This window comes from Nematolebias whitei, chromosome 8, assembly GCF_014905685.2.
Source record: "Nematolebias whitei isolate Nwh7 chromosome 8, NemWhi1, whole genome shotgun sequence".
Classification (NCBI taxonomy): Eukaryota; Metazoa; Chordata; class Actinopteri; order Cyprinodontiformes; family Rivulidae; genus Nematolebias; species Nematolebias whitei.
The window spans coordinates 92,635-113,779 of NC_056505.1; the positions used below are offsets into that span (position 1 = coordinate 92,635).

Consider the following 21,145-nt stretch of genomic DNA (forward strand, 5'->3'; position numbering starts at 1 on the left):
TCAAGGTGGAGGTGGGATTGCATCAAGATTGGCTTTGAGCCCCTTCTTGTTAGCTCTGGTGATAGACTGACTAACAGATGAGGTCAAGAAAGAATCCCCATGGACGGATGTTTGCAGATGACATTGTGATTTGTGGTGAGAACAGGGAACAGGGAAAAACTTGGAGAGGTGGAGGTATGCACTTGAAAGAAGAGGAATGAAAGTCAGCCATAGTAAGACAGTACGTGTGTGAATGAGAGGGAGGCCGGTGGAACAGTGAGGCTACAAGGAGCAGGTCACAAAGGTGCAGGACTTCAAGTACTTGGGGTCCACTGTCCAAGAAAATGGGGAATGTGGTAAAGAAGTGAAAAAGAGAGTCCAGGCAGGATGGAGTGGGTGGAGAAAAGTTTCAGGTGTGATTTGTGACAAAAGGGTGTCAGCAAAGGTCAAAGGAAAAGTTTACAAGACAGTGGTGAGACCAGCTACAGTAGATGACTTTGTGATTGGATACACCCATGTCATATGCAGAGAGATGATGCACAGTTAGAGAGTTTGTGATGACCAAGTCTAAGGTGTGACCACGAGAATGTGTTGGAAGCTTGACATGTTGTTCTAAGTCTATACAGTCCAAAAGTTGAAGGAATTCAGCAGCTATATGATTAGTAGGTGTATCAACATGAATGTTGAGATCCCCAAGTATGAGTATATTAGTGGTTGTGGAACAGAACATTGACAGAGTCTCTGATATCTCAGCAAAAAAAGAAGGATGAGATTTAGGGGGCCTATAAATGAGGATCACTTTCATTGAGTTTGGTGGTTTGGAGGAGAAAGCCAAACGCTCAAAGGAGGACAACTCAAAGTCCCAGGAGAAAGGTCCAAATGATCTTTAAAAATGACGGCTAGACCACCACCATGACCAGAACCCCGTGCTCTCTGGAGATATTTATATCCAGCAGGACAGGCCTCATTGAGAGCAGAGAAAATGTTTGGCTGATGCCAAGTCTCTGTAAGGCACATACTATCCAAATCCTTATCCAGAATGTGCTCCTGGATAAGGCATGCTTTATTAGTCAAGGACTACACATTGAAAAGTTCGATTTTAAGATAAGGCGCAGCCATGTGTTTTTATAGGCTTGAGAAGATTAAAATCCACTCCACGTTTTCCATCCTGCGCCTGAGAGAATGTAGGAACTGTTGTAGTCATGTCAGGACTACAAATCCCAAGAGCCGCAGTGTTCTGATGACGTGAGCGCCATGCGCCGGAACGCTCAGCTGACCAGCTGACCGGTATGGAGGACCCAGTACGATTAAAAATATGTTTTCTCCGGGAGCTTCTGTGGGCATAAGGAGGACGTCGAAAAAGACCCAGCCTTTTGATGATGGAAACATCCAGAAGATCCACATGGACATTGCAGTTATTAAGGCTCAACAGCTACCCAGCAGAGTAGCTTAGCATCATGCTAGCTGAAGAGGGAGACACGGCGTCACACAGTAGCAGGAATACAAAATGACAGTTTTTTAACTACACAAAAAAATCATCTGAAGCCGCAAGCTGTCCACAACAGTGAATAAAATCGGGGAAAAATAAAAATACTTTAAAATGTTAGCATCCAGACGAAGAAGCGGCAAACAAACAATGCCAGCGTCCTCTCCACAGGTGAGTATCAGCTCATACGCATCAGTGAGTATTGGCAGAAGGATGTTAGAAATGCAGCTGCCAGGAAAAAGACAAAGAGGAAGGCCAAAGAGGAGATATATGGATGCAGTTAGAGAGGACATGAAGGTAGTTGGAGTGAGGACAGAGGATGCAGAGGACAGAGTGAGGTGGAGGAGGATGACTCGCTATGGCGACCCCTGAAGAGGGAAAAGCCGAAAGAAGAAGAATTGGCCAGAATTTATGAATCAAGGTCAGATTTCTTAAGTAAAGGTTTAATTACAACCTTAAAGCGCTGTGGTACATGTACGCTTCTACATGTTTCTTTTTATACTTTATATTTTTGCTATTTTTGGGTGTAACTGGGACCCTGAGTACATAATTTCATTCCACCTCATGTACCACATGTGATATGAATTGCAATAAAACTGACTTTACCTTGAACTTAAAGTACAGAGGGATATGAATGAATGAATGAACTGAATGAGTTTATTTGATTTGAATGAGTTGAATGAATATAGGTCTAATTACAATACTCTTTTGGGAATGGAACGTGTCCAGAGGTAATGGGTAAGGGGTGTTTAATTTAAATGGCCTCCCTGATCTGAACATGAGTGGTGTTCTGTTGTTGGACTTCTGTGCTCATCATGGATTGTCCATAACGAACACCATGTTCAAGCATAAGGGTGTCCATGTGTGCTCTTGGCACCAGGACACCCTAGGCCGCAGTTCGATGATGGACTTTGTCATCGTCTCATCTGATCTGTGGTCACATGTCTTGGACACTTGGATGAAGAGAGGGGCGGAGCTGTCCATTTATCATTACCTGGTGGTGAGTTGGCTCCGATGGTGGGGGAGGATGCCGGTCAGACCTGGCAGGCCCAAACGTATTGTGAGGATTTGCTGGAAATGTCTGGCAGAGTCTCCTGTGAGAAAGAGCTTTAACTCCCACCTCTGGAAGAACTGCTAGCATGTTCCGGGGGAGGTGGGGGACATTGAGTCCGAGTGGGCCATGTTATTGTCAAGGCGGCTTAACGGCGCTGCGGCCGCAAGGTTGTCTGTGCTTGTCGCAGCGGCAACCCTCAAACCCGGTGGTGGAAACCGGCGGTGAGGGATGCTGTCAGGCTGAAGAAGGAATCCTATCGGGCCTTTTTGGCCTGTGGGACCCTGGAAGCAGCTGATGGTACCGGCAGTCCAAGCGACATGCGGCTTGGGCTGTCACTGAGGCAAAAACTTAGGCATAGGAGGAGTTCGGAGGCCATGGAGAATGACTTCTGCATGGCTTCGAGGCGATTCTGGTCCACCATCCGGCGTCTCAGGGGGGGAAAGCGATACACCACCAACACTGTTTATAGTAGGGGTGGTGTACTGCTGACCTCAACTCGGGATGTCGTGGGTCGGTGGGGCAGAATACTTTGATGACCTCCTCAATCCCACCGGCACATCTTCCACTGAGGAAGCGGAGCCTGGGGACTCTGGGTCGGGCCCTCCAATCTCAGATTCTGAGGTCACCGAGGTGGTTAAAAAGCTCCTCAGTGGCAGGGCCCCAGGGGTGGATGAGATTCGCTTGGAGTTCCTTAAGGCTCTGGATGTTGTAGGGTTGTGTTGGCTTACGTGACTCTGCAGCATTGCGTGGACATTGGGGGAAGTTCCCCTGGATTGGCAGACTGGGGTGGTGGTCCCCCTATTCAAAAAGGGGGACTGTAGAGTGTGTTCCTACAGTACTACAGTATGTCCAGAACAGCACTGCCAGGGTTCTGATGAGAGTGCGTAAGCATGAGCACATCACCCCTGTACTCCGTTCACTTCACTGGCTTCCTGTTTCTGCCCGGATCACTTACAAAATTTATCTGCTCACCTTCCAATGCTTGTACAGTAATGCACCATCTTATTTAAAAGAACTTCTCACCCCTCATTGTCCTTCACGCACTCTCCGCTCTTCCAACACTCATCTTCTTCTCACTCCCAGGTCTTGATCCTGCACAACAGGAGACCGGGCTTTCTCCTGCGCTGCCCCTCGGCTGTGGAACGCCCTGCCTTTATGTCTGAGGGCTCCACAGACCGTGACATGTTTTAAAAAGGGTCTTAAAACCTTTCTTTTTACCCAGTTTTTTAATTGATTGCACTGTACGTTTTTTTTTAATTCACCCATGGTTCTTGAGTATTTTATCTGCATTTTGTGCATTTTAAGTTTTTTTTTTATGTGTTCATTCTGAGGCATTATCCTCCTGGTTGTTTTGCTCTCGGTTGCTTTTATGGTTGCTTTTATCCTGCTGCTATCTGATGTTCACTCTTTGTAGCACTTTGAGATTCACTGTGAATGTAAAGTGCATTATAAATAAAAGTTATTATTATTATTATTATTATTGTTCTAACTACAGGGTATCACGCTCTTAAGCCTCCCTGGTAAGGTCTATTCGGGGGTTCTGGAGAGGAGGGTCCGTCGGATAGTCGAACCTCGCATTCAGGAGGAGCAGTGCGATTTTCGTCCTGGTCGTGGAACACTGGACCAGCTCTACACTCAGCAGGGTCCTGGAGGGTGCGTGCGAGTTTACTGAACCGGTCTACGTGTGCTTTGTGGACTTGGAGAAGGCGTTCGACCGTGTCCCTCAGGAAACCCTGTGGGGGATACTCTGGGAGTATGGGGTACCGGGCCCTTTGATACGGGCTGTTAGGTCCCTGTATGACCGGTGACAGAGCCTGGTCCACATTGCTGGCAGTAAGTCGGGCTTGTTCCCGGTGAGAGTAGACTCCGCCAAGGTTGCCCTTTGTCACCAATTCTGTTCATAAAACTTTTATGGACAGAATTTCTAGGTGCAGCCAAGGTGTTGAGGGGATCCGTTTTGGTGGCCTTAGGATTGCGTCTCTGCTTTTTGCAGATGATGTGATCCTACTGGCTTCATCAGATCGTAATCTACAGCTTTCGCTGGAGCGGTTCGCAGCCGAGTGCGACACGGCCGGGATGAGGATCAGTTCCTCCAAGTCCGAGGCCATGGTCTTGAGCTGGAAATGGGTAGAGTGCCCTCTTTGGGTCAGGGAGAAGGTCCTGCCCCAAGTGGAGGAGTTCAAGTATCTTGGGGTCTTGTTCACGAATGAGGGAAAATGTAACGTGAGATTGATAGGCAGATAGTTGCAGCGTCTGCATTGAAGCGGGCACTTTACAGGTCTTTCGTTGTGAAGAGAGAGCCTAGTCCAAAGGCGAAGCTCTCAATTTACTGATCGATCTACATTCTTACCCTCATCTATGGTCATGAGCTTTGGGTTGTGACCGAAAGAACGAGATCTCGTATACTAGCGGCCAAAATGAGTTTTCTCCGCAGGGTGTCTGGGCTCTTCTTTAGAGATAGGGTGAGAAGCTCGATCATCTGGGAGGGACTCAGAGTAGAGCTGCTGCTTCTCCACGTTGAGAGGAGCCAGTTGAGGTGGCTCGGGCATTTGGTTAGGATGCCTCCTGGACACTTCCCTGGTGTGGTGTTCTGGACACGTCCCACCGGGAGGAGACCCAGAGGAAGACTCAGGACATGCTGGAGGGACAATAGCCCCTTATCCACAGGGCTGGTTCTTGTTGGACCCTGTTGTGTCCGGTTCTGGTGGGACCTCTTTTTTTCTGTCTCCACAGTGCCCATAGTTCCCGTTTAGTGGGCAGATTGTTCACCTTTTAGTGGGCGGATTATTAATATCAATGCACCTTACCAGCTGGTGGCGCTAGTGCTACATTAAGCTCTTTTCTAAGCACCACTAACATGTATTAGAAGAAGAAGAGCCGGAAAACAACACACAACCAAAATGGATGACCTCATTGATCTCCGCCCTCCACCAATGAAAAAGCCCCCTGACCAATCAGTGACCTAAAGTGCGCTGATGTCACATCTAGACCCAATAAGAACCAGACCTGGGACCTCAGAGAAGTAGGTCCCAAAAATGGGGTGGGTTCCACCACTGAAGGCACTGTGGATAAACCACGCAATCGGCCTAAACTATTTACATAGGAGCCCCAAAAGGCCCTGTGGATAAGGGGCTATTGTTTCTCGGCTGGCCTGGGAATGCCTTGGGATTCCTCCGGAGGAGCTGGCCCAAGTGGCTGGGGAGAGGGAAGTCTGGGCCTCCCTACTTAAGCTGCTACCCCCGCGACCCGACCCCGGATAAGCGGAAGAAGACTTCATGGATGGATGTATGGATGGTGTTGAATTCATTCAAAATATGTGAGCTTACCTTTCGCTTGGCATTCAGCTGCTCCTTGTAGCGGTCTGAAGAGTCTCCAGGGATTTCACTGGCCCAGAGTGTTAGTCCCACTACCAGGTAAGCACAACCCATCACCAGCAGAGGAAGGAAGTAGATCAGGATGGCAACACATACATGGTACCTACAAACACATACAGTCTGTGCTTAATTTGAGTCGAATCCTGCCACAGCAAGATCCGGGAACTCTTATTTTGACAGGGTGTGTTCCGACAAATGTTTGCTTGGATCCAGTCACTCAAATCTCCACCTCTAAAAGTCCAAAGTCAATGCGCATTTTTATTAAAAAATATTTTTTTTAAATCAATTAAACAGCACGACTAAATTGCAAATCAGTTTGACAGTTTAAGTGGTTTATTAATAAAATTTTGATTGTTAAAAATACAAGATAAATGAATGTGTATTATTCACATTAAATCACATCAGGGAAACTAATCACTATTTTGTTAAAATAACAGTGATAAAAATGTTCAAGAATTCAAGGTTCTTCATTTGTCATTTGCACCCCACGTGGTACATGTGGTGGAACAAAATTGTGTACACAAGGTCCCAGTTACATCCAAAATATGTAAAAGAAAAACAGTAATAAGATCTAAGATATGAACTAAGAAAAACATCAAATATACACTAAGCACTAGTAGCATAAAAAACATTACGCCGAACAGCAGCATGCAAACCCACCCACACAGATCATATTTGCAGTTTGACTCCCATAACCCTTTGGAGCACAAGTTAGAAGTCATCAGGACTTTGTACCACAGAGCAGACAGCGTCCCCACTAACTCAGGAGACAGGCAGAAGGAGAAATCCCACACAAGACAGGCTCTAGAGCAATGTGGATATCCTAACTGGGCCTTCCTGAATGCAGAGAAGAAACCCAAAAAAGGACTCCATCCAGCCATCAGGTGAAAAGGAGGAACCCAGATCCAGACCAGTGGTCATTCCATATGTTGAGGGAGTATCAGAGAAACTGAGGCGTTTATTTTCTAAACATAATGTCCCAGTGGCTTTTAAACCCCAAAATACATTACGGCAAAGACTGGTTCATCCCAAAGATCCAGTCCCCTGGCACAAACAGAGTAATATTGAGTATGCTGTTCAGAGTCAGAAGGGCTGTGATCAGTCTTACATCAGGGAAACTAAACAGCCACTGGATAAAAGGATGGCCCAGCACAGAAGATCAACATCATAAGGCCAGGACTCTGCGGTCTACACTTATCTCCAGGCCAGTGGTCACTCTTTCAAGGATGAAGATGTTCACATCCTTGATAGAGAGGAACGATGGTTTGAGAGAGGAGTAAAGGAGGCCATCTTTGTGAAAATAAACTGTCCATCATTAAACAGGGGTGGAGGCCTCAGTGTTCAACTGTCCCCCTCTTATAATGCTGTTATTGCTAGTATCACTTAGCCCCCTGTGAATAGCAAACAGCCATCAGTGTGCTAATGATCCATTGTTAGGCTGATGATCCTTCTTGAGCATGTGATCAGCTGGTTTTGGTTGTTAGCAGCAAACTGGTTGATCCACTCTGAGAAGGATCTCATCCAAGAGACTTCCTCAGTCTGAGGTGCTGTTTTCAGCTCAGTCTCTTAAATAGCACCTTCTCAGAGTGGATCAACCAGTTTGCTGCTAACAACCAAAACCAGCTGCTCACATGCTCAAGAAGGACCATCAGCCTAACAATGGATCATTAGCACACTGATGGCTGTTACTGTGTGCTAATCCATTGTTAGGCTGATGGTCCTTCTTGAGCATGTGATCAGCTGGTTTTGGTTGTCAACAGCAAACTGGTTGATCCACTATGAGAAGGTGCTATTTATAAGACTGAGCTGAATATAACACCTCAGACTGAGGAAGTCTTTCGGATGAAAGACGAAACGTTTCTACAATTTTTTTTTTGTTTTGTTTTTTTGAATGTCCAGAGGACCAAATTTAATTTTTTTGGATTTTTCTACCAGGATTATTGAGCATGCATCAGGCTGTCAGGATAGATTGTTTTGTTTGTTCTTTTGGCCTCTCACCCTGAAGTTGGAAAGACTCCAAAAAGTCAATAAATTCACGATTGTAATACAATCACTGTTCTATCATATACACTTAACTCTGTGGCTGCTCGAGTGGTGCAGAAGGTGGAATCGCCCATAACTGAATTGCATCCCGACAGCTGTGTTTTGTTTGCTGGGTTGTCACAGTGGGTGAAAAATATATATTTTTTGTAGTATGAAAATATTTCTTATAATTAAACAAAATACAAAAATTATTGTGAATTTGTTTCATGTTTGGTCATGCAGTCATTGTCTAAAAGTCTCAGATGAGACATTTTTGAGCCTGCACGTACTGACTGTCATAATCACGCAGCTCAGACTTGTAAAGAAAATAGCATAGAAAAGAGTACCAGCAACGACAGGCTGTAAATTCACACCAAAATGTCAATTTAATCAGAGTTAAATGGAGTATTTCTAGACAACCTTGGTACACTGACATGAATGCTACCATTATGCATATACAACAGGATAATTAGAACTACTCTAGCTGATTAGACCTCCAGATGGGTATAAGCTGAATGAAAGTATACATGTAATCATGTAATGTAACAATTACCCATACAGTGAGAATGGAGGCCCAGAGAAAAGTGAGACATTATGTTAGGATGTAAATCAGTTTATAATCTGTAGCATGATCATCTCTAACTGAATTGTCCAAAAATACATTTTTATTCTGTAAACATAATAGGAAAACAACATTGCTTGCACAATACGTTTACCTCAATTAAGTAAAATGTATTTTAAAAATACACACTATTTTTTAAAGTATGTGTTGGAAAAAAAACTATTCTTGCCTAATCTTACTTAAACAGAACCACAATGTATGGTAGGAGAAGATTTTTAACCAGCATTTTACTTGAAAGGACCCATTCCAGAAAGATTACAAACAATGATGAAAGCATGGAACATGGCATCTCACCGCTCATGTAGCAATTATGAAGTGAGATGGAAGAAGGATGACACTTTCTCCACTCCACTGCATTTGGTTTTATTTATTTTTCCATTCGTTAAAGCAGGGTACCAGCTGGTCAGTTTACTGATCAACAACTAATTAATATATTCACCCTTTAATAATCAGAACTCAGTCACTGTAGAAGAATCGGTTAATTACAGGGAGTCTCATACCATAATAAATGAATAGCAATCCGAATGAAAAGACCAAAGTTGTCTTTGAAATTTAATTACAAAAATAATCAAACTAAGAATCAACAACAATAATAAACATACAATAATAATGAATCAATCAAGGCTTAATTATCTTATCTAAGACAAATCTTGCTCTGCTCTTTGAGCAGGAATTATTTCAGGTTACATATGTGCATGAATTTAGAAAAGAGTTTGATTATTTTAATTAATAGTTTGCTTTGGATTTTGTTTGAAAGAAGTTATGTAATGTGACCAGATAGTCATTTATTTTCACTGCAAGCCAGGAAATGATTTGCTAAGATGCATTAGCTATAATGTCACCAGGTTCTGCTCCTTACCAGGTCAGCATGAGGGCACCAGATCACTCGTCTTTCTGGGATTCAGATGGTGGATCAAACCAGGACACTTTCAATTCAATTCAATTCAGTTTATTTATATAGCGCCAAATCACAACAAAGTTGTCTCAGGGCACTTTACAGAAACATTCACATACATAAAGACCAATTAGTGTTCTCTAAGTAAGGAAGCAGCAGACAAGTTGGATCTTGGCTTCATTGCAGTCTCTCATCCTGAGCAAGCACAATGGCAATAGTGGAAAGGAAAAACTCCCTTTTAACAGGAAGAAACCTCCAGCAGAACCAGGCTCAGGACAGGTGGCCATCTGCTTTGACCGGCTGGTTTGAGAGGACAGGAAGGAGAGACAAACAAGCACAGAATAGTAAGTCCAGATATAGGTCCAGGTGTACCTGAAAGACAAAAACACATGTTAAGGATAGAAAAAATAATTACAAATACAAAACAGGTTGAGAAGAGTAAGTAAAGACGGTAGCAGAGTGAAAATTGTGGTCAGTTTGTCCTCCAGCAGTCTATTCATGCAACCTTCATTTAGACAGGTAAATCCCATTGAGCCTCGATGACTCATTTACAAGAGAGACCTGATAGTCTAAGCCTATAGTAGCATAACTAAGGGGCAGCTCAGGAAACGCAAGCCGACCCTAACTATCGGATTTAGCCAAAAAAAAACAACAAAAAAAAAACATGAGTCTTAAAACTGACTCACGGACAGAGATTGGAATTTGGTTCCACAAGAGAGGAGCCTGATAACTGAAAGATCTGCATCCCATTCTGTTTTTGTAAATTCTAGGAACCACAAGTAAACCTGCAGCCTGAGAGCGATGTGCTCCGTTAGGAAAATATGAAACAATAAGATCTGTAATATAAGAAGAAGATAGGTTGTTGAGAGCTTTGTAAGTTAGAAGTAGGATTTTGAATTCAATTCTGGATTTGAGAGGGAGCCAATGGAGAGAAGCCAAAACTGGAGAGATATGATCTGTCCTACTAACTCCAGTTAAAACTCTGGCAGCAGCATTTTGGATCAACTGAAGACGTTTTTAAGAAGTATTTGGACACCCAGATAATAAACCATTGCAATAGTCCAGTCTAGACATGACAAATGCATGGACCAGTTTTTCTGCATCATTTTTAGATCAGATGTTTCTAATGTTAGTGATATTACGCAGGTGGAAGAAGGTGGTTCTAGTAACGTTTTTAATGTGGGGGATAAAAGACATGTCCTGATCAAAAATAACACCAAGATTTTTAACATTAGAGCTGGAGGACAGATTAATGCCAACTAAGGAGGGAGAAAGACTGAAAAATTCATCCCTAAGATGCTCAGGTTCAAATCCCAAAACCCCAGTCTTGTCTGTGTTCAAAAGGAGAAAATTGTGGGTCATCCAGGTTTTTATGTTTTTAAGACATGCTTGTAGTCTAAGTAGCTGATTGGATTCATTGGGTTTCATGGACAAATATAATTGTGTCATCAGCATAACAATGAAAATGTATCCCATGCTGTTTACTAACTTTACCTAATGGAAGCATATATAAAGTACCCCCTCCCTGAGGAATTTCCAACTGATAACCAGATGAACCAGCTGAATAAACTTTGTGTCATCATATCAGGACTCTTGGATTCTCATAGAGGTTATTCCTTGACATACCTCGAGAATGTTTATGGATCTCACCGGAGGACATTGAATGATTACAGTGACCTCGAGAGCATCTATAAGCGTTGTTGACCGCTCTCGTCTCCGATTGCAGAATGTCTAAGTAAATATGTGCTGTTTGTGTGAGGTGTTTTTATTTTATATTAGAGGGGTTTTTTTCTCAGGCAAGAAAAAAAAAGTATGATGGGAATTTTTTTCGCCTCCAACTCCTACATGTGTCCAGTTAACCTGCTTTTTGTCTGTCCAAACAGGTCTCACTTGTAAATGAGTATTTGAGGCTCATTGTGATTTATCTGTTTAAAAAAAGGTTGAATGAATGAAAAAGTAAAGAGTATTGGCCCAAACACAGAGCCCTGAGGTACTCCATGACTAACTTTGGTGTATGAAGATTTATTATTTACATTTACAAACTGAAATATATGAGATAGATATGATTTAAACTATTTTAGAGCTTTTTCTTTAATCCAAATATCATATTCAAGCCTCCGTAGCACAATATTGTGATCAACTGTATCAAATGCAGCACTGAGGTCTAACAGGACCAGTATAGACACAAGTCCATTTTCTGAGGCCATGCAAATATCATTAGTGACTTTTAGTAGTGCAGGTTTAGTGCTATGATGAGCTCTAAACCATGACTGAAACTCCAGATTTCTATGTAGATGTTCACGCAACTGACCTGCAACTACTTTCTCTAGAATTTTTGAGATGAAAGTTAGGATAGCTATAGGTCAATAATTGGTGAGAATTTTTGAATCGAGGTCAGACTTCTTAAAGGTTTAATTACAGCAACCTTAAAGCGCTGTGGTACATAATCATTCATTAAAGACAAATTAAGTAGATCCAAAATGTCAAGTCAACTTTATTTATAGAGCACATTTAAAACAGAACCTGTTATCAAAGTGCTCATCATCATCATCAACATCAACAACAACAACAACAACAACAAATGAGAGTTAAATTAAAGAGAAAAAAAATACAATACACTAAAAATAACAACTGAAGAATTAATAAAATGAATTTAAAACATAGGGTCACAGATAAAAAAAACATGATCAATTTACACTGTGTGAAATGCCTGTGAGAACAGATGTGTTTTAAGCAGGGATTTGAAGTGAGGAAGGGAGGTGGCCTGCCTGATGTTGGGGGGCAGGTTGTTCCAGAGTTTGGGGCCAATGACTGAAAAAGCCCGATATCTGAGCTTCAGTCTTGTTTTTGGAACAGCCAAAAGCAGCTGATCAGATGATCTCAGGGCCTGAGAGGGAACATAAGGTTCCAGAAGCTAAGAGAGGTAAAGGGGTGCGAGGCCATTTAGGCACTTAAAGGTCAACAGAAGAATTTTAAAGACTATCCTAGTACGAACAGGGAGCCAGTGAAGGGAGGACAGAACTGGTGTAATATGTTCAGACCTACGAGTTCCGGTTAAATGCCGAACAGCAGCATTCTGGACGAGCTAAAGACATGAAATGGAGGTCTGGCTGACCCCAGCATAGAGTGCATTGCAATAGTTCAATGGGGTCGTGATAAAGGCATGGACTAGTTTCTCAAGGTCGGGTCTGGACAACACTGGCTTGAGCTTAGCTACCTGTATTAGTTGGAAGAAGCTTTTCTGCAGAACAGAGTTGATTTGTTTGTCAAACTTGAAGTCAGAGTCTAAAACCATCCCAAGATTTTTGCTAGACTGCTGAAGAGAGTCCAGGTTGACAGGATCAGTGGTGGCAGTTGAGCTAGGGCTAAAGACAATGAATTCAGTCTTCTCATCGTTAAAACTTAAGAAATTTGAAGCCATCCAGGCCTTAATGTCGTCCAGACATTTTAACAGTGGGTGAATGGAGCAAACACTTGCTGGTTTCACAGGCAGGTAGATCTGGCAGTCATCAGCATAGCAATGGAATGAAAAACCATGTTTTCTCAGGATGGACCCCAGTGGGAGCAAATAAAGTGAGAACAGTAGGGGTCCAAGAATCGAACCCTGTGGGACCCCGCAAGAAAGAGGTAATGATGCGGATACATTATTATCAACCTTGACGCAAATCTCCTGCCACTCAGGTATGAGCAGAACCATTCTAATGCAGCACCTGTGATCCCAACCCACTGTTCCAGCCGTGATATAAGGATACTGTGGTCAACAGTATCAAAAGCAGCAGTAAGGTCCAGGAGCACAAGTACAGCTGAGTGAAGCTGACACCCCACCCACTTCCAAAATTAAAGCAAATAGTCTGAATGGTTAGTGCTCCGTTAGTGCTGGTTTGTGCCGTTAAAATTTTCGTTTGTGCTGCTTTGGTTTATGAGATATTAAAAGTTATAATTTTGACCTGTGATAGACGCTCAGGCGCGTTCACGCGTGCTCAGGCGCGTTCACGCGTGCTCAGGCGCGTTCACGCGTCCTTTATAACCGCAATCAGGTACTAAAAGGAAACATTTACGACAGTTGTGTTTTTGTTGTCAAATCTGATCCACACAATTACAGCCGGAGCGCGCGCCCGCCTTAAGTAAACGCTCTGCCCTGACGTGTGCGTGAACGCGCCTGAGCGTCTATTACAGGTCAAAATTATAACTTTTAATATCTCATAAACCAAAGCAGCACAAACGAAAATTTTAACGGCACAAACCAGCACTAACGGAGCACTAACCATTCAGACTATTTGCTTTAATTTTGGAAGTGGGTGGGGTGTCAGCTTCACTCAGCTCACAAGTACCACAAATTGACCATAATCGTTTGATATCATAATATGGTTACAAACCCTTACTAATGCTGTTTCAGTGCTGTGGAGATCCTTAAAACCAGATTGAAAAATCTTGAAGATTCTGATCTCATTCAAAAACTTGTTTAATTGAATGAAAACTATTTTCTCCAGGATTTTGGACAGGAAGGGAAGTTTTGAGATTGGTCTGAAATTTGAGCAAGTCGAAGGGTAAAGTCCAGGTTTCTTAATTAACGGATGAACTACTGCATGTTTGAAAACATCAGGAACCACACTTGTCACAATACTACTATTTATAATAGTAAGAACAGAGGGTCCAATCGTGGGTAGAACTTGTTTGAAAAACGACGCAGGAATGGGGTCAGCAGGGGAACCGGAGGGTTTCATCTGACCAACGACTTTGTTTAGAAATGGGAGTGAAATGGGTTCAAACTGTCTGAAGACTGCTGAGCAAGGGACAAAGACAGAGGGAGTTGTAGACTGGGGGATGGATGACCTAATCAACTCTACCTTATCAGCAAAGTATCTGGTAAAGTCGTTGCAAATGTCAACAGAGGCCTCAATGGTAGCAGACCGAGACACGTTTAAAATGGAATTTATGGTATTAAAAAGAACGTGGGGATTTTGACTTTTTGAAGCAATGATTTGGGAGAAGTATTTGTTCTTTTCAGATTTAACGATGCTCTGATAATATTTCAAATACAATAAAAAAACCTGTAATTTGTCCTTTTTCCACTTGCATTCAGCTCTTCTCCATAGACGTTTGGCTGCTCGAGTGGTTGCGTTCAACCCGGGGTGTGGTGCCCGCTTTGGTCGCCTGATTTTTAGCGGAGCCACAAGGTCTAAAATCTTAGAGCAGGTCGCATCATGCCTACTGTGCAGCTCCTACGTATTAATACAGGCAGATGTTTCAGGGACTGAGGTAGCATTGAACGCTTTTTGAATTCATCTGTAATGAATGCAGAGGAAAAAAGAGCGGCGGTTGAAGAGTTAAATATCTGACAACTCTTGGCTAGAGTGGGGGATTTAGACTCATGAATAACAGAGGTTTCGAATGAAATGGGTTTGTGATCTGAAACAATAGCATCCCTAATTTCCAGATTAACCACAGACAATCCGTGAGACAGAACTAAATCAAGTGTATGGCCCTGTTGAGTTGGACCAACAACATTTTGCACAAGGTTGAAAGATTGGATCAGATTTAGAAACTCCTGCACCAAAGGCTTTTCAGGACAGCAAATGTGTACATTAAAGTCCCCCAGAATCAAGACCCTGTTGTAATTGAGCAGTATTCCAGACAGAAAGTCAGAAAATTCACTTATGAAGTTTTTGTTGTACGAGGGTGGCCTGTAGATCATGCTGCACAGTGTTGGGTTGGAGTGGTCTAGCTCAAAGTACAACAGTTCAAAACCCTGAAAAGCTACAGCCTGTAGCTGTCTGCAGTTCCAGAGCTTTTTAAAAACTGTTAATAATCTACCACCCCTACCAAAAGTCCTTGGAGCATTAAAAAAGGCACAATCCACCGGCAAAAGTTCAGAAACAACACAACTCACAAGGGACGAGCCAGGTCTCTGTAACAAACATGAAGTCCAATCCATTGGAGCAGAAAAAGTAATTTAAGATAGTTTTATTTGCCAGCGACCTCACATTCAGCAGAGCAATTTTTGTAGGACCAGTAGCTAAAGGAAAAGCTGAGCATGGAGCACAGATCAGCGGTTTCAGATTTTTGGAGTTTGAACCGCGCCTCCTAGGACAAGCGACGCCGCAGCTGTACCCGCGGCGCGGGCCAGGCTCGACTATGGGGATCAGGCAGGACCCAGCAGGATCAGCGAAGCACCCGGACAGACGAATATCCAGCATATGGTTGGCAGGAGATGATGCAGCAGACAGTCCGAAGTTGGTTAAGTTCCACTGGAGACGACCAAAACAGACGCGGCTGCGCCCGCCCGCTGCGTGTACCAGGCCCAGCCACCTGTAACAGGCTGGAGTTGAACGGATCAGTTAAGCATCCGGATGAACAGTTTAACGTCTGATGGTCAGCAGCATGACGAAGCAGCAGAGAGCTTGATGCTGGCTTTAATCCTCACGAGACGGCCGGCATGTCTTCCACAGCGCCTGGAGCGATGTTTTCGTGTGGGCAGAAACGCCGCGCGCTGCAGGTAAACTGGGACATCAACAAGCATAGGGGGTGGGGATCCAGAGCCTCGATCAAAGTGGTCGAACAAGGCGGGGTTTGCAGTAGAAAACTGTATATTTAAAAGGTGTTGGAGATCATAAACAAGCAGTGAGTTGAAGTCACCAAAGAAAAATGACAAAAACAGGAAAAAAAAATGATCAAAACAGACAGAGGTGAACGCAAGCCACCAGCACCGGCGTCATCTTCCCAGAAGTCCGTGGACATTAATTAGGGGAAATACTTCTTTAAACTGTCTGGTTGGGATCTAGCAGACATGTGGATGGTTTGGATGAGGTTGTTATTTTTGACAATTCAGAGAGTTCAACAGAACAAAAACTGTCCAACCATGAATCAGGCGCTAGTGATTTTTTTTAAAAGTTGTTTCATTTGACAGGGGACTAGAGATAGTAGAAGGATGGTTAGTTTGAATTTTCTCTCTAAATGAAATAATTTTATTTATGAAGAATCTCATGAAGTCATCACTACTTATAGTTGTAGGGATACATGTTCAACAGAAATCGGACTTTTAATTAGTCTAGCAATAGTACAAACAGAAACTTAGGGTTATTTTTATTCTCATTTATTAAAGATGAGTAATAAAGTTCTAGCTTTATGGAGAGCTTTTTTATGTTAGCAAACTATCTTTAAAAGTTAATTCTTTTTTTTTTGTTATCAATTCAAAAATACTTTAATAATCCCAAAGGGAAATTCAATCAATCAACCTTTATTTAGACAGGTAAATCCCATTGAGCCTCGAGGACTCATTTACAAGAGAGACCTGATTTCAACAAAGAAAGATGACAACAATGGACAACAGCAACAACAATAAACAATTATAAAAAGTCATACTACAGTTTTTTTTTTGTTTTTTTTACAAATAGGATGGCTAAAAGGAAAAGGTAACAAAAACAAAAAAACAAAAACAGCTAGATTCTAAGGCGAAAGCAGAAAACTAAAAACAGGAACATGTCTGCATTGGTCCCTGCCAGGAGTCCAACAGATTCTTAAAGCCACTTAGAAAGGTCAAGGTCGAGAGCTTCACATCTTTTTGTAAGATATTCCAGGAAACAGGAACGGAGAAGGAGAAGGCCCTTTTGCCTAGTTCAGTCCTCATTGAGGGAACACTGCAGGTAATAATGTCCTGAGAGCGCACTCCATAGCTGCACTCACGCAGAGACATGTAGGAGGAGATGTATGAAGGCAGCAGACCAAGAAGTGATTTAAAGATGAAAATGTACCAGTGAGAGAGTCTGCGTGAAGTTAATGATGTCCAGTTAACCAGTGAATACAGGGTGCAGTGGTGGGTACGATAATCACAGCCAGTTATGAATCTTAGTGCACCATGATAGACAGCATCCAACATCTGCAGGGTTCTTGTAGGAGCGTTCATGTAAATAATGTCACCATAATCAATTGAGGAAGGAAAGTCACAGATACAAGGCATTTTCTAGCATTCAGGGTTAGACAGGATCTGTTTCTGAAAAAGAAACCCAGTTTAACTTTCAGTTTCTTTACCAAGTTTTCCACATGGAGCTTAAAAGAGAGATGTGAGTCGACCAAGATACCCAAATATTTATAGGAATCAACAAACTCACTGGGGACACCATTTGAGGATAAAATCGGAGGAAGAACTGCTGAGACCAACTTCCTATTTGAAAAAAAGCATCCCTTTGGTTTTGTCGGCATTTAGGACAAGTTTAAGGCGGAACAAATCAGTCTGGATGTAGTTGAATGCAGATTTCAAAAGCGGGAAAGCCTTAGCAACAGTTTTAGCTCGACAATAAACAACTGTGTCATCAGCATAGAAATGTATGGATGCATTAGGGATGTTTTTACCTACATTATGTATGTAGATTGTAAAGAGGGTGGGTCCTAAGACTGAGCCTTGTGGTACACCATTGTTGACTGTTAAATAACTGGAGGAAGTACCATTATGTTGAACACATTGCCTCTGGTCTGAAAGATAGTTAGAGAACCAACCAATGGTTTGTTCTGAGAAACCCATTTCTGAGAGATTATGACACAAGATGTTAAGATCCACAGTGTCAAAAGCTTTAGACAGGTCTAAGAAAAGTGCAGCACAATAATCCTTAGCATCCAGTGCTTCAACGACATCATTAAGAACCTTCAGTGAAGCAGTGGTTGTGCTGTGTTGTTTCCTGAAACCAGATTGATGTGGAGGTAAGATGTTAAATGAGTCCAGGTAATTTTTGATTTGAGAGTTTATCAGTTTTTCTAGAACCTTGGCTAAAATACAGAGTTTAGATATTGGTCGATAATTGTTCAGTGAGGTGGGGTCACCTCCCTTCAGCAAAGGAAGAACAAAGGCTGTATTCCAAGTGCCTGGGATGGAGTTTTGTCTTATGGAGAGATTGAAGATGTGGGTCACAGGGACTGTGATGATATGAGCAGCCAGCCTTAAGAAGTAAGGTGGAAGTTCATCTGGACCTGCAGATTTTTTTGGGTCAAGATCTTTTAACAGTTTATTAACCTCACTGACTGAGAATGGAGAAAAAGAGAAGCTGTGATTAACTGAGGATTGACTTGTAGGAGGGATTTGATTTGTAGAAGTTTGGTTATTAGGGGAAATGGCTGATTTGCTGTTAGTAACTGTGTCAAATAAAGAACTAGAAGCAACAAAATGTTTGTTGAAACAGTTCAGGATCTCGTGCTTATTTGACACAGGAACAGAGTTGTGAGGGGAAGTCAGAGGATTGGGGGGTGCCTGAGAGAGATTTGATGGTTTTCCAGAATCTGTTAGGGTCATTTAGATTTTTGGAGGTCTGAGATCAGAAATAGTTGCGTTTTGCTGCTTTGACAGCAGTTGTGCATTTATTCCTCATCTGTCGAAAACTCAACCAATCAGTGTCTGAGTCAGATTTTTTCGCTGTGGCCCAAAGATGGTCTCTCCTGTGCAGGAGGTCAGCTAGCTCTGGAGTAAACCAGGGGCTGTCTCGTCCCAGCTAGCTCTGGAGTAAACCAGGGGCTGTCTCGTCCCTTTATTCTGAGCTGATGAAAAGGAGCATGTTTGTTCACAAAATAAATTAAACTATTGTGAAAATAGTTACAAGCGGAGTTCGCGTCATCAGTTAACAGAATACAATGCCAGTCAAAGTGAGACAGATCCCAGAGGAATGACTGTTCACAAAAACGTTTCAGATCCCTTTTTTGAATTAATCTGGGCTTAGAAGGTGGAAGTTTAATATCTCTCAAAGCAGCTGTCACACAATGATCACTCAAAATATCAGCGAATACACCTGTACCAGGGAATTTGTGAGGCATATTAGTTAGAAATAGGTCTAAGATGGAGGATTTTTCAGGACAGTTTTTGTTTAATCTAGTGGGAGAGTCGATCAATTGGGTAAGATTGAGAGACAGGCAACATTCCTTGAATTTATCACAGAGGGGGGTCGACTTACACCAATCAATGTTGAGGTCTCCAGCCAAAAGGATCTCTTTGAATTTTAAATTACCAAGAAATTCCATCAGGGCAGACAGAGCCTCAGGTGATGCTGAGGGTGGGCGGTAGCAGCAGACTACAACTAAGATCTGGCCTCCATTCAAGGTGATGTTTACAGATAAGGCTTCAAATTGGTTTGGAAATGTTTTAGAAGACACAAGACTAGCAACCAAAGAATCTCTGATGTAAACAGCGACTCCCCCTCCTTTTTTTGACGATCACAGCGGTAGATGTTAAATCCATTGATTTCCAGGTCATTATTGAGTACAGATTTGTTGAGCCAGGATTCAGAGACGAAGATAACATCTGCCCCAGAAGAACTGACCAGAATTTTCAAGGCATCAAGTTTTCTCAGAAGGCTACGAGCGTTTACATGCAGAAAATGAAGCCCAGACACATTCTTTTTTTTTTTTTTGATGGCCTCCCTTCTCCCCTTGCAGCCATCCTCTCCACACCATTATTATGAAATATTTATTATAGTGACTATCTAGTGTAAAAAAAAAAAAAAAAGCCCAGACACATTCTTAAAGTCATTTGGTGTGCTGTAATTAGTGGGGGGTCCAGGGTTGGGTTGAATCCCTGAGAGCAGTAACAACATTGTTATCAGACATTTTCTTGAGTTTTTTTGTGACTGATGTGTAATTATAGGAGTTAACAGTGTGACAATTAGCCCCCATAATCGAACCATGAGAAAAATTAATGAAGACGTGATCATTCAGAACCCAAAAACAGTGAAAGTTGCAGTGATGGGCAGATTTAGGTGTATTAACAAGATTCAGTGAATCCAGATAATCTGAGAACTGAAAATAGTGACAATAATATGAATGATGCAGAAAAGTTTCAGACCATAAAACATCACAATTCAAATGGGCAAACAAACTCGACGAGGTGGCCCAACTGCAGTTTGAGTTGGGCTGAGGGGGGCTCCGGCCCCCCAGTGAGGATGGATGGATGCTCCCATGAGAAACAGAAGCTGGGTCTAATATCCATCCATCCATCAATCCATCCATTTTCTTCCGCTTATCCGGGGTCGGGTCGAGGGGGTAGCAGCCTAAGTAGGGAGGCCCAGACTTCCCTCTCCCTAGCCACTTGGACCAGCTCTTCCGGGGGAATCCCGAGGCGTTCCCAGGCCAGCCGAGAAACATAGTCCCTCCACCGTGTCCTGGGTCTTCCTCTGCGCCTACTTCCGGTGGGACGTGTCCAGAACACCTCACCAGGGAGGCGTCCAGAAGGCATCCTAAACAGATGCCCAAGCCACCTCAACTGGCTCCTCTCGACGTGGAGAAGCAGCGGCTCTACTCCGAGTCCCTCCCGGATGATCGAGCTTCTCACCCTGTCTCTAAGGGAGAGCCGAGACACCCTGCGGAGAAAACTCCTTTCGGCCGCTTGTATCCAAGATCTCATTCTTTCGGTCTCAACCCAAAGCTCGTGACCATAGATGAGGGTGGGAACGTAGATCGATCGGTAAATTGAGAGCTTCGCCTTTTGACTCAGCTCTCTCTTCACCACGACAGACCTGTACAGCGCCCGCTTCACTGCAGACGCTGCACCTATCCGCCTATTAATCTCACGCTCCATTTTTCCCTCATTCGTGAACAAGACCCCAAGATACTTGAACTCCTCCACTTGGGGTAAGACCTCCTCCCTGACCTGAGAGGGCACTCTACCCTTTTCCGGCTCAAGACCATGGCCTCGGATTTGGAGGAACTGATCTTCATACCGGCCGCATCGCATTCGGTT

The 21,145-nt window shown here is 43.1% G+C and overlaps 1 protein-coding gene across 3 annotated transcripts in view; it reads right to left on the reverse strand.

Annotated features, from left to right (window-relative positions):
* tacr1a (tachykinin receptor 1a) overlaps nucleotides 1-21,145 on the reverse strand; it is a 108,905-nt gene that overhangs the window by 22,321 nt on the left and 65,439 nt on the right. For all 3 annotated transcript variants that reach the window (XM_037680786.1, XM_037680787.1, XM_037680785.1), the window contains exon 3: nucleotides 5,846-5,996. In XM_037680786.1, the coding sequence (XP_037536714.1) occupies nucleotides 5,846-5,996 (151 nt within the window). The remainder of the gene's footprint in view (nucleotides 1-5,845; nucleotides 5,997-21,145) is intronic.